The 12,173-nt window shown below is 42.7% G+C and overlaps 1 protein-coding gene across 2 annotated transcripts in view; it reads right to left on the bottom strand.

Moving 5' to 3' along the window:
• Positions 1-3,693, bottom strand: part of RFX6 (regulatory factor X6) — a 36,869-nt gene extending 33,176 nt beyond the window's left edge. For both annotated transcript variants that reach the window (XM_065056727.1, XM_065056726.1), the window contains exons 1-3: positions 3,217-3,693; positions 2,807-2,957; positions 960-1,083 (exon numbers count right to left, since the gene is read on the bottom strand). In XM_065056727.1, coding sequence (XP_064912799.1) covers positions 960-1,083; positions 2,807-2,957; positions 3,217-3,415 — 474 coding nt within the window. In that variant the 5' untranslated portion in view covers positions 3,416-3,693. The remainder of the gene's footprint in view (positions 1-959; positions 1,084-2,806; positions 2,958-3,216) is intronic.
• Positions 3,694-12,173: the final 8,480 nt, after the last annotated feature.

The raw sequence follows: 12,173 nt of genomic DNA, 5'->3' as shown, positions 1-12,173 counted from the left end.
CTCAAGGGGAAAAAAAAATAGTAAGTGAACATTTTATGAACTGGATTTTAAATCCATTATTATTATTGAATTAAATTAATGCATTTTGCTATATATGAACAATGACTAGATCAGTATTGTTTAAAAAAAGATGATCCTTGAAGCATTTTTGGTTTTCTGTTTCACTAACTACTCAGGATTTAATTTGGAGAGTTCACATCTCCCTTTCATTAAATGATTTCAGGGTTAATTGTAAGGAGGGGTAGAAAAGAGGATGAACCAACAATTTTTCATTCAGGAGCTCTTTGCGTTATTAATTTTTATTCCCCTTCTAGTACTGCTTCTTGTGTCACATCTCACTTTACACTGCCTTTAGTATAATTAAAAGTGTCTTCCATGTCAGATCTGGTTTTGTGGGAAGAACTCTATTAATGTCATCATCAAAAAAAGAAAAAGGAAAAAAAAAAAAAAGAAAAAAAAGAAAAAAAAGAAAAAAAAGAAAAAAAGAAGAAAAAAGGAAAAGGAAAAGGAAAAGGAAAAGGAAAAGGAAAAGGAAAAGGAAAAGGAAAAGGAAAAGGAAAAGGAAAAGGAAAAGGAAAAGGAAAAGGAAAAGGAAAAGGAAAAGGAAAAGGAAAAGGAAAAAAAGAAAAAAAAAACACAAACACACACACACACACACACAAAAACAAAAACAAAAATCTAACCCACAAACACAAACCACCACAACAACAACAAACTCTATGAGCAAATGCCTTTTTTGTATGAAATAACAATAAATCAAAAGGGATTTCAGTGTCATTCTCCTAAAGCTGATGTACAAAAATCCCTACACACATGGAACAGTGTAGTTAGTCTGATTCCATGATGTACATTAGCAGCAGCAATCATGTGAATTGGAGAGGAATGTTGACACAGGTATCCTAAAGTGTGAATCTATCAAATAATCAAGCTAAAATATTACGAAGACATTTACTTTTTACCTTCCCAAAAGTTGCAGCACAGGCAGGTTCCAGCTTCTCTTTTCTGCAGAAGTCTAAATAATGTGCATAAAGGATGCATCTTGGTAAACAAACTCCTTCACAAACGATGTAGTTTTCTTCCAGCCTGTATAGAGAAAGAAACTGCCACAGTAAGAAGCAACATGTCACATCTCCCAGTCTTGTTTTCCTTCTGGTTTTTGGTATTGTGGGTGGTTTTTTTTGTCTTTTTGTTATTGTTGTTGTTGTTTTGTTTTTGTTTTGTTAATTCGACGGAAGGATTCCACAAGAGCACACAGATGAGTTTCTCCTGAACCAGACAGACGCTGCAGACTGGCTCCACACTTGGTGCCCTGGTTAGTTGCAGCATAAGGAAAACCTGTGGTCAGCTGCCTTTTCTTAATGAGTCTTTTTCAATGTCTGGACTTTTTTGCTTTATAATGATCATCACCTAAGAGCTAGTCTTGCTCTGAAAATAAGAGCACTAACTAGACTATGAAAGATTTGGGTTTAAGTCTGTCCTTTGAATAGTACAGGGGCTTGAAGCTGCATCTTCTGTCCCATTGTATCTTTCATACTTGGGCTAATGTCTCTTCCTGTTTTTGCTTTTTATTTTCCAGACTGGACCTGAAACTGTTTCATGACCAAACCATACTGAAAAGCAAAGAACTGGCTTTTTCTGAATGGGATGCATTTTTAAGTACCTTCCCAGTCCATTCACAGAATACAATGCCTAGCTATGGTCATTTAAGTAAAATTTTAAAAACTGGAGTAAAAAACTGTCTCTCTTCACTTAAAGTGAACTCTTGGTAACAGCTGGGTATTTCACTGTTTTTCTGTTTCTTTTCTTTATCAGTTGACATTATTTGCTACTCTTGGGATTATGTGCAACAAATTTATTTCTCAGATTACACCAATCTGTAAGAAAATACTGTGTAGTAAATGCTGCATACTGAATAATTTTGCACTGACTCACCAGATTCAAATACTTACAGTTTACACTCAGAAGTCAGATGTAAACTAGACTAAGAAACTGGGTAATTTGGATTACTCTCATTTTTCAGTTAGAAGGAAAAAAAAATCTAGATTTACATTCTGCATTTAGTAACTAAGTTCCCATTTCTTTCAACAGCACTCCTCCTTAATTTCAAGTGTGATTTAATAGAAACATTTATAAATTGATGTGTCCAGAATCTGACCTCTTATTTGGTTAATTTTTGCCCAGATAAAATGAAGTTAGAGCTTCCATGGATGGTAGAATATGATGTAAAAACATACATTATAAGACGGCGAAAATCTACCATTCATAGCCTTAAAGGATAATTAAAACATTAATTCACAAATATGATTCTTAAGTAATGTTTCATTTCTACGTTTTTATATGTTTAATCGATTTCCTACGTTCCATCAATAGCCACATATCGCAAAAATGTGATAGAGACTTCTGTTAACTTATAAACCTCTGGTAATCCCTATTTGTAGACGAAACCTAAAAAACAAAATAAAATAAAACAAAACTAATAACAAACACAAACACACCACCATAAACGAACAAAATAAACACCAACACTCCACAACCCCATAAATGACAAATATCGCTAAAAAAGCTGTGAGATGTAACTCTCCTTGCCGGCTCAGCTTTAAAGAAATGTCCCTTTGGGCCTGATGGACACACCGGCTCGATCCTGCCGGTGTCAGCTCAGGGAAGATGCGGATGTCCCCGCCGAGCGGCCGGACCGGTGGCCCCGAAGCGGCTTCGGTCGCGGGGGCTCCGCCACCGCCGGCCCCGCAGCGCAGTCGCCCCGGGGCAGCTCCGGGCAGGCAGCGGGGGCTCACGGCTGGGGCCCTACCATTGCAGGGTGAGCTGCGTCTGCTTCTTCTTGTCCTTCATGATCTGCGTGATGCTCTTCTTCGCAGACGGGCTCTGGTCAGCGGCTTTCAATGCGCCGTCGCGAGTATCTGCATCCTCTTCTTCCGAGGAGAGGGCTTCGCTGGTAAAGTCTGTTTCTGGGCGCCGGCGGGGGAACAAAAAGACAAACCCAAGGGCATCGTTACGGCCCGGCAGCACGCTACCTCCTCCCGACGCGACTGCAGCCCCGGCAGCCGCCCGTTTAACCGGCCGGCCTGCCCGCCGCTGCGTCCCCGCCGGCCCCCGAGCAGCAGAGACGGTTCGGGCGCCCGCCGCGCCTCGCCCTGCCCTGCCCTGGCCTGCCCTGCCCGCGGGGTGACAAGAGAACGCTACCGGCACCCCACCTCCTACCTGACTTGATGCCGGCGGGCAGCACCGGCTCCGGGAGCCCCGTCTCGGCGCCCGCCGTGGCGCACAGCCCCTCTTCGGGGAAGGGCAGCAGGCTTCGCCCCACCAAGTCCGCGTAGCAATCCTCCTGCGCGGCGGCGGGCACTGCCTGCGCGGCCGGGAGGTGCAGGAAGGCGTCCTCTTGCTCGGGTCCCCTGGCCATGCTCCTCACCGGCGCCTGCTCTGCCCCGCCGCGGCGCAGGCGGCGCCCATGGGCGGCGGGGAGTGGACAGGGCGGGAGCGGCGGCGGCCTTAGGGCGCGGGGGGCGCCGGTTGAGGCATGGGCAGTGCCGGCAGTTTGTGCGGGGCTTCGGCACCTCGGTGGGAGACGGTGTCAGCCAAGCGCCGACGCCGGCAGCGTGATGGGGAGGAGAGGCGATGCGGGGGCGGTGGCGGCGGGAGACAGGTATGCCCTACGGCGCCTTCCCGGGAGGCTGCATGGCTCCCTTGCGGGCAGAGGCGGCCGGGACTGCGGGCGCCACTCCCTCCTCACAGCAGCTCCTCCGCGCCCGCGGAGGGGGCTCCGCCTTGGACGGGGTCCCGTAGGTCGTTATCGGGTGGCGGCGGGGAGGTATACCCGATTTGTGTCTTTGCTCCGTTTCCCTGCCTCCCGCTCCCCCGCCCGCCGCGGTGCTCAGTCAGGCTGGTCGCACCTGGCCGGGAGGGGACGGGGCATGGCTGAAGGCCCGGGAGGTTCAGGGGAGCTGGTCAGGAGAGGATCTGCCGGGGACTTAATGATTAACTCCCGTCGGCGGTGGCTGTGGCTTGAGTGAGGGATCAGTGCTTGGCCTGCCACCCCACCGTGGCAAAGGTGAGGGAACGGCTGCGGGGGCTCCCCCCATCTCTTCGGGGCGAGGATGAGCGGTGCTGGCGGGCACCCTGCTCCTGGCATTGGCCTCCGGACAGCCACAAGGACAGGAGGAGAAGCTGGCTGTGCCTGGCAGGCTGCAGGACCCTCCTGGGCATCATCTGTTACTGTCAGTATTTTGTTATTTCACGGTGTAATTTTGTAGGTGTTGGAACAAAGCATCTTCATTTTGTACAAATAAATGACATTGATCTGGCAGATATGCCTTTGCTTTGCTCCATTTCAGCATGTTGACTGAGAGAGATTGGGGGGGACAATCACAGAAATTTTGTCCCAGCTTTTTTAGGGAATGAAGTTGGCAGTAGGATGGAAAATTAACGTGATCTCTGCAACATCCACTGTTTTAACACAACTTCTTTAAAGCAAAATCTTGGGCATTGTCCTCCTCCTCAGTAAGGGAAATGTAGCATGGCTTGTGGTGGCAAGCAGCCCTGAAATGCTGTATCAGGTGAACGTCAGAGGCATTCTTCTAGAGACGTCAAGTAGTGTAGATAGAAAGCTTGTGAAGAGCTGTTCTTCCTTCTACTGTTTTCAAAATTTTCTGTTGCACCTCAAGTCATTGATCCCACCAGCAGTACAAGGCAGCAGAATATTAGCACTTTCACTTCTGCACAGATGCATTATCAGACCAGCTACCAGCTATAGCTGTCACCCAAGTATTTAACAAAACCCTAGGTGTGCCTGTATCTGCCAAAATCAGAAACTTCAGAAATGAGGATGACCTGTAAGAGAGTCCTAGAGTCAAAGATGCCATTTAGCCCAAACTTTTTGCTGCTTCTACTGACACCTCTTCCCTTAACTGTGTAAAATAGATTTCCTTCCTTACTGGTTATTCTATTCAAACATTTCTTCACTGTTTCCATGTCCCCTTCTTACTTTATATGTAATGCTATACAGGACTTTGTCCATATGCCAGTGTCCACACATTGTTTCATCAGTGCATCAGTTCTTAGCCTAGCTCAAGGAGACAGTTCAGCTCCTGGTTTCGGTGGCTTTGATTTGAGGTTACGTTACAATGACATTTGTCTCTCTGACTTCTCAGTGACTTTTGGCTGGCCCAAGTACTTCAGAATTTGTCCCATGAGGATCAGCATTTATACAGTATAATAAAAACTCCCAGGTGCTAATTATTATGTTGAATCTTTTGTGAGCAAAACTCGATGTGCCATTGCCTTTTTGGTAGTACTGAGTTAATGTGGCTATTTATTGTATAAGAGCTGGACTCTCCTTTGCCTTGACGTCATAATATCCTCAGTGACACTAATGAATTCTAACCATCATCAACATAGGGATTAACCTAGTCAGGAGTCTGGTCCAGGGACCAGCTAGTTTCCCAGCCGGGGCAACAACCATTTGTAGTCCCTTCCTGTCCCTGCTGAGAGCAGGCACTGATGTAATTACCTTTACCTAAAACTGACTATGATTTTACGAGCTTTTTCAGTAAACAGAAGTTCTCCTTGGACCTACTAACCTTTTCTGGCTCATACAAACCAAGCTCTACTTGTTCTTTCAAAGTTAGTTAAAGCTTGTTGTCTGGTATTACCAGCTTTGTAAAAAAACTAAGTTTACATTTACAGTAGTGAAGAAAGAAAAGTGGATAACTCAGTGTTCCTAAGTAAACACATAATGTTTACAGCATGCATGAGAGTGTATCTACTCTATAATTAATAGAAATAAGTGGGTTTTAATAAGTAACATACAATAAACTTGATATAAAATATTCTCCTGTGACAGGAGACAGGAGACAGACAAGCTAAATTTTTTTTGAAAGTGCTCTATATGAAATCACTGGCAATTAAAGTAATTTATAGGAAAAAAGATTAATCCTGGCAAGCAAAGGGAAATTGTAGTGTTTGAACTGTTCACTCATGCAGCAAGAAAACAGCCAAATCTTTTTGCTTTATCGAAAATATTTTTCTATAGTTGGAGGTTGGTGCCATGTCGGTTTACAAAGTCACAGGGCCTGCGGCTCAGCTGAGCCAGCCTGTGAATCTCATTGTTATGGGTGTATCCTTCCCATTGGTGCTTGTGCTGTAGGTGTGCTGCGCAATGTGGACATACAGTCTTCAAGTTCAGTACCTCATCCTCTGCTGTTTATTCTTGCTGACTTTCTTGAAATTTTTGCTTATTCTCTGATTCAGTCTTGTTTTCACAGTCCTGGACTATAGGGCTGAAAGACTTAATGGACCAAAAGAGACCATCTTGTCCACCCCATCCCTTCCAGTGGAAACAAGGCAGAATTACAGACAGGTATCATTATACCTCTATGATTCCCAAAACTATTTGTCTCACATGTTCTTAAAGATCTCTGGTGATGGAGAGTAACATCATACCCAGATCATCTATCAATGAAAAGTGTTTATTAGTGTCAAACAATCTCCCTTCAGTTTCTGTCAAGAGCTTTTTTTTTTTTTGTCTAAGAACACGATTACTCTTGTTCTCTTTTTATCACTTTTTCAGTGTTTGAGGACTGTTATCATGTGTCCTCTCTGATTCTGTGTCATTCCATTGCTAAAAACAAACCAGTATGATTAAACTGACTACACCAGTTTCTTGCATCTCCTTGTGGCTTCCAGTGTTGCCCCTCTCACCCAACTCTCTTCAACTTATTTTTTTCTCTTTGCTTGAACTTGGTTTTGCCTTTTCATATCACCATTTTCCATTCCTCAGAGTATCCTTATTCAGCAGTTACTATGCCACGCTTTGATCTCAGGGAGTTCTCAGAGTGGTTTTTAATGTCATATTTCTGGTACCTGCATGATACCTCTGCGGTACTTTTGCTGGCACATGGACTGCCAAACCCAGCCAAAAAGCTCAAGGAGCTGTCCACAGGTTTGCAGCCTCAAGTAATTTTCTTTGCCACTTTGCAATTTTATTTATAACTTCCTTAAAAATCATTGTATCTTCACACTCTTGGAAATAAAACATTAGCTCTAACTTTACACTTCATCTTCTTACTTATTTCATCCATCATTACCTTGTTTCAGACCATACCTGCTTCCATACAGTTCCTACCATTATCTTTGTACGATGTTGCTTCCATTTTCAAGTCCATTTACTAATCTGTTGAGTCAGACTTCAACTCTGCCTTCAGTGACACCTTTGATATTGTTTTTGTTTATTTGCATGACTTCTCTAGAGCCTTTGCCTCACTAATGCGTTCTGAAGTACTCACTCCAGCACAAGCAAATCATCATGAGTCTGTCTTCTGTTTATTGGACCTTATATGCGAGAAGTTATCACACCTTCCTAGTGAAAGGTGCTGATTTGAGGCAACTGAAAAGGTCTCTTACAAAATACACTCTTACACTCTTTTAACCTCAAGGAGTTAATTCCTAGTTTTCTTCTTAATGTAGCCTCAGAAGCATTTATCCTGATGGAAAGATCATATTTCATATAAACAAAACATACTGCTTTTATTATTGCTTAGAATTCTTATCCTTGTACTCTCTTCCAAGGCTATCATGGCTAGAAAAGTGCTCTGAGTCCTTTGAAGCAAACATCTCTGAGTTGCAACTCCAAAATTTTCAAAATTGATTCCATGCTAGAAACAACCAGCTGGATTCCATGCTAGGATCTAACTCAAGTTTTGAGTTATTGTCCATCTATAGTCTCAATGTGCACAGAAGAATGGACTCTTGGACTAACCCTCCTGCAGCAGGGACTGCTTTTCTCCCTGCACTGTGTGCAAATCAGCACAGCAGCATCTTCACAAATAATGCAACAGATTGGGAGAATATCCCTGTACTCCAGTTGGTTACAGGTAGATATTCTATACTTGTCTAAGGAGTCAGAAGTGGCAATTTTAGTGCATGACATTATGTATTTTGCCTAAGCATATAAATATATATATACATATATATATAGGTGTATATATATATGTATATATATATATATATATATATGTAAGCTAGGAATGTCACAAGAAATAAGACCCTTTCCCAAAAGCTAAATCTGATTCTCATTTGTGTTTCAAACACTTGTTGCCACAGCTAAGGAAAGGTAGGTTTCAACTTTCCCAGGAAGCTGGGATCACGACTCCCACCCTGTAATAGTCAGGAGGTTTGTTTCTGCTAAGCAGTGCCTTAGACACAGGGATGGAAAACACTGTTTTAACATCTCCTAACAGTAGACTCAATAGTACTGTGGACTGCTGAACCCTTGGGAGATGGCACCAGTGAGGCCCAGAGTGGTTTATGTTGTCCTGGGATATAATTTTCATTTTTTCATAATGAACTCTACATTTGAGCTCTTGATTGACTTTAGTGTTTGGTACAAGCTGCAGAATAAAGTGAGCCAGAGGGCACTGGAACCTCCTTGTCCCCTTTGCTATAATTCATGCACGATTGAAAGGTTTGCTACAAACAGTAGCTTGAGAGCTGCGGGGTGCACACTGGAGGAATCACTCAAAATGAGGAGTTTAAACATTCATAGTGTGAGTTTTGGGGTTGTCCTATGCAGGGATAGGAGCTGGAGTCAATTATCCTTGTGAGTCTCTTCCAACTCAGGACATTCTATGATTCCATCATTCCTGGGATTAAGAGACTGACTGTCCCACCATTGCTTCTTCACTCGATCTTGTTTGGAGATCTACTGACCCCCTCTGAGCAGCAACTCTGTGTGCTCTGGCTCTTTGCTGGAGCAAAGGAAGGACACCAAAAACTATGGCAGATGGACAATCTGATCTGACGTTTAAGCTCCCTGCTGCTGGGGTGGACAGTCCACCCAAGATGTGTGATCTCAGCCTTTGGGAGACAGAAGTGGGGGCAGATGCAGAGTGGGGCTAGCTGGAGCCATAAGTACCATGGACATTGCAGCATTGCTAATGCATGGGAATATTTATTGCCATTTTATGGTGTGTCCATTGAGAATTGTGATCCTATCAATAATGCTTATTACTGAGTGAAATCTAAATTATGAAGTAAAAATGTTAAAATATATATGTACATGTGTCTGTTTCTTTATTATTTTCCTATTAAAATATTGCACTTGTATATATATATCTGTCTAATTGCAATTATGGCATTTGGGATGAGATACCTTGTCTAACTTTATCTCAGAGTTAGTTTTCTGAGTCTAATCTGGCTACCTCAGTCTCCCTTTATAGTCATCTGAGAAGAAAAGGCTTCTCCCAGGGATAATTTGTACCAGCCCATTATCTCACAAATCTGTTTCTCTTCCTTGTCTGTACTGAGAACCTAGGAAGTCTTGCTTAGTTTTAGGTGAATTTTGTAATGGCGTAATCCCACCAAAATTCAATAGATTCTGTTATACAGCCTGAAGTAAATGCTCAGATACATGTGCTCTGCAGCACACTAAAATTATTTTTCAATAATTTACATGTGAATTATCTTTCATATCAGCACTCAGGTATTGCACCATTTCATCTTGCTGCAATGTTCCTTTTCTTTGGTGCCAACACAGCACACTGAAACAAAATGTTTTCAACAATCTACTTGAGGCATTCTGTGTGTTGAACCGAAAGAGGTTTGGAAGATAAATGCAGCTACAAAAATACCATTTGTTATTGATCTGTTCCTGTGTAACTTCATGAGGTTTACATAAGTGTTGGAAGGTGTTTCATCTCGTGTCCTCCCCAGATAAATGGACTGCACAGAAAATCTGATACAATGTTGATGTCAGGACTACCTGGTAGTCTCCAGCACCTGTTTCTTTCCAAATAGGCAAAGAGTACAATAACAGTACAGTACAGTATGGTACATACCTGTATTCCACAAGGAAATAGTAATTTCTCATTATCATCAGTGTTTGCCATTCTCTCTGCCTTGAAGTAGCACAAATCTAGCTCTTTCCAAAGCTTCGTTTCTGATTTCCTGTGACTCATCACAACGAATAATTTTAACTCCCAAAAATTCAAACAAGATATCTTTTCCCTGTTTGTTTTTTGGCCCTTGTCACATCTCAGTGTTCACTTTTTGAAAGTATTTTGCTCTTGACCAAAAAGAAAAAACAAACAAACAACAAACAAAACCACCACACAAACCAGAAAAACAAACACTCAAACAAAAAAAAACCCTCAGTGCATTAAACTGAAAGCCCCTGTGTATTTTGCACTGTCACTGTCAATATTTTTTAAAAGGATATATCCAGGGATAAGTTTTTTAATTACACAGACTTCTTCAGAGAAATAACTATGAATTAAAGCAGGGGTGTCAAACTCATTTTCACTGGGGGCCACATCAGCCTCGTGGTTGCCTTCAAAGGACTGAATGTAATTTTAGGACTATATAAATGTAACTACTCCTACATTTATTTCACTTGTGGTGAAAATGAGTTTGGCACCCCTGAATTAAGGGGTCAGAACATTGAAGCACTCTCCATAATCTTAGGCTTATTGTTTCCCAAAGTTATCTAGTCATTCATTCTGACAGCTAATTGCAATGACGGATTTAGATCGTCACTTGTTGTAAGGAAAATTTCTTTGTCTTTGCATGTTTGTTGCAGCTTTTTTTTTTCAAGTCCATCCCAAGGTGCTCACAGCTCAGCAACTTCCTCTGAATAATTTCTCTAAAGAATTTATTTACTTTGGATGGCTTGAGTCACTGGCTGTGTGAATGCAACCAAATGAAGCCTTAGAGAAAGCAAAGGGAAACAGGAGGGCCCTCAAAGTTTTAGGACTTCTCCATTAGGTCTCTCTCATACCACCGTGGAGGCTACTTGTATCACCTCTTACTGCCCCACAGTGCTGGGGCTTTTCTGAAACCTGAAGATAAAAGGAGATGGGGAGAGACAAAAATGGGGAGGAGGGGTGGCACACCAGGCAAGGAAAGGGCCATCCTTAAATGAGAACAGAGGGACTTCTGTCCTCTGCCCAGCAGCTGCACAAGGGGGGAGTGCAACCTGCACTGGTGTCTTTTGCCCTCAGCAGGCTCTCTGAGCCTCACTTCTAGTCCTGGTGCTGTAAAATCACACAAATACAATTGAACTTTACCTGTGCAGCCAACAGAGTGAGCAGCTAATGTTCAAAACTATGGAACTTTAGTCAGCACGAGCTACCCAGGGGGACAGCCATGCCAGTCTGTGCTGTGCACGTGTGCGTGCGTGTGTGTCTACACAAACATACCACAAACAAAGTGATTACCCAAAGGATACTGTTGCCCCCATGCCTGACTACACCCACCTTCTTTTTTATAGTTCCCATTATGGCTTATTAACAATTTCAGAGCCTGTCTTATATCACCCTGAATTTTTTGAGTTTGTTTTCATAATGTTGACAACCTTTTTCCAGACTGGTGCTGAAAAGGTTCACAAACCTCAGCCTGCCAATAACTATATGAGCAGTGTCAGATCTGCAAAAGCAGAGCCTTGTCTGACAAGTTAATTCAGCATAGAAGCTTAGGGTTCCCTTTGTAAGGAACAAATGGTGGTATCCAGTAGATGGTGGTGTTTCATAATGTATTTCCTGCTCTGCCTCCAGGTGATAAAGCCAGACACGTCTGTCTGCCTCTCTACATCTGGGTGTTTTATCTCTTTCCTTTTCTTATAATCTTTAAATGAAAAACCATTCTGCTTTGCATAGATACCGATGCTTTTGTTTTTTTTCCCCAAAAAGCAATCTTTAAAATAAATAAACGGTCATTATATATTTGTGTTACACTAACCTCTTCACCGTTGACATGTCTCCATCCTCTACAAACACAGGGAGACTCTACACTCCGTATGTAGCCAAGGTAAACTACAGGTGGGGGCTTCACAGTCTGACCTTGTGTAGCTACATGGAAATAAAAATTTCCAGTGCTTAACTTTCTCTTGAGCTGATGTTAGACAGTTATCTCAGGTTGCTTATCTTGATTTTGAAACACCATTTTTTCAGTATGTATTCATTTTTACTTTGCCAAATTGGGAGAAAATGTTTGTCTTCATATAAGTATGTGCTCCAACAAGCTTGCAGACTGATCAGCCACTTCACTATTCATGTATTTGCACTGTGCTCTGTGCTTTGGTGGGCAGCATCCAGCGAAAGAAAAGTAAGGAGGCCAGCCAAGTTTTTCACTGAGCAAACATCCCCAGTTTCCTTGTGGATGATCCAAGA

Source organism: Columba livia, chromosome 3, assembly GCF_036013475.1.
Source record: "Columba livia isolate bColLiv1 breed racing homer chromosome 3, bColLiv1.pat.W.v2, whole genome shotgun sequence".
Lineage (NCBI taxonomy): Eukaryota > Metazoa > Chordata > Aves > Columbiformes > Columbidae > Columba > Columba livia.
This window is presented reverse-complemented; position numbering and strand designations above follow the sequence as displayed.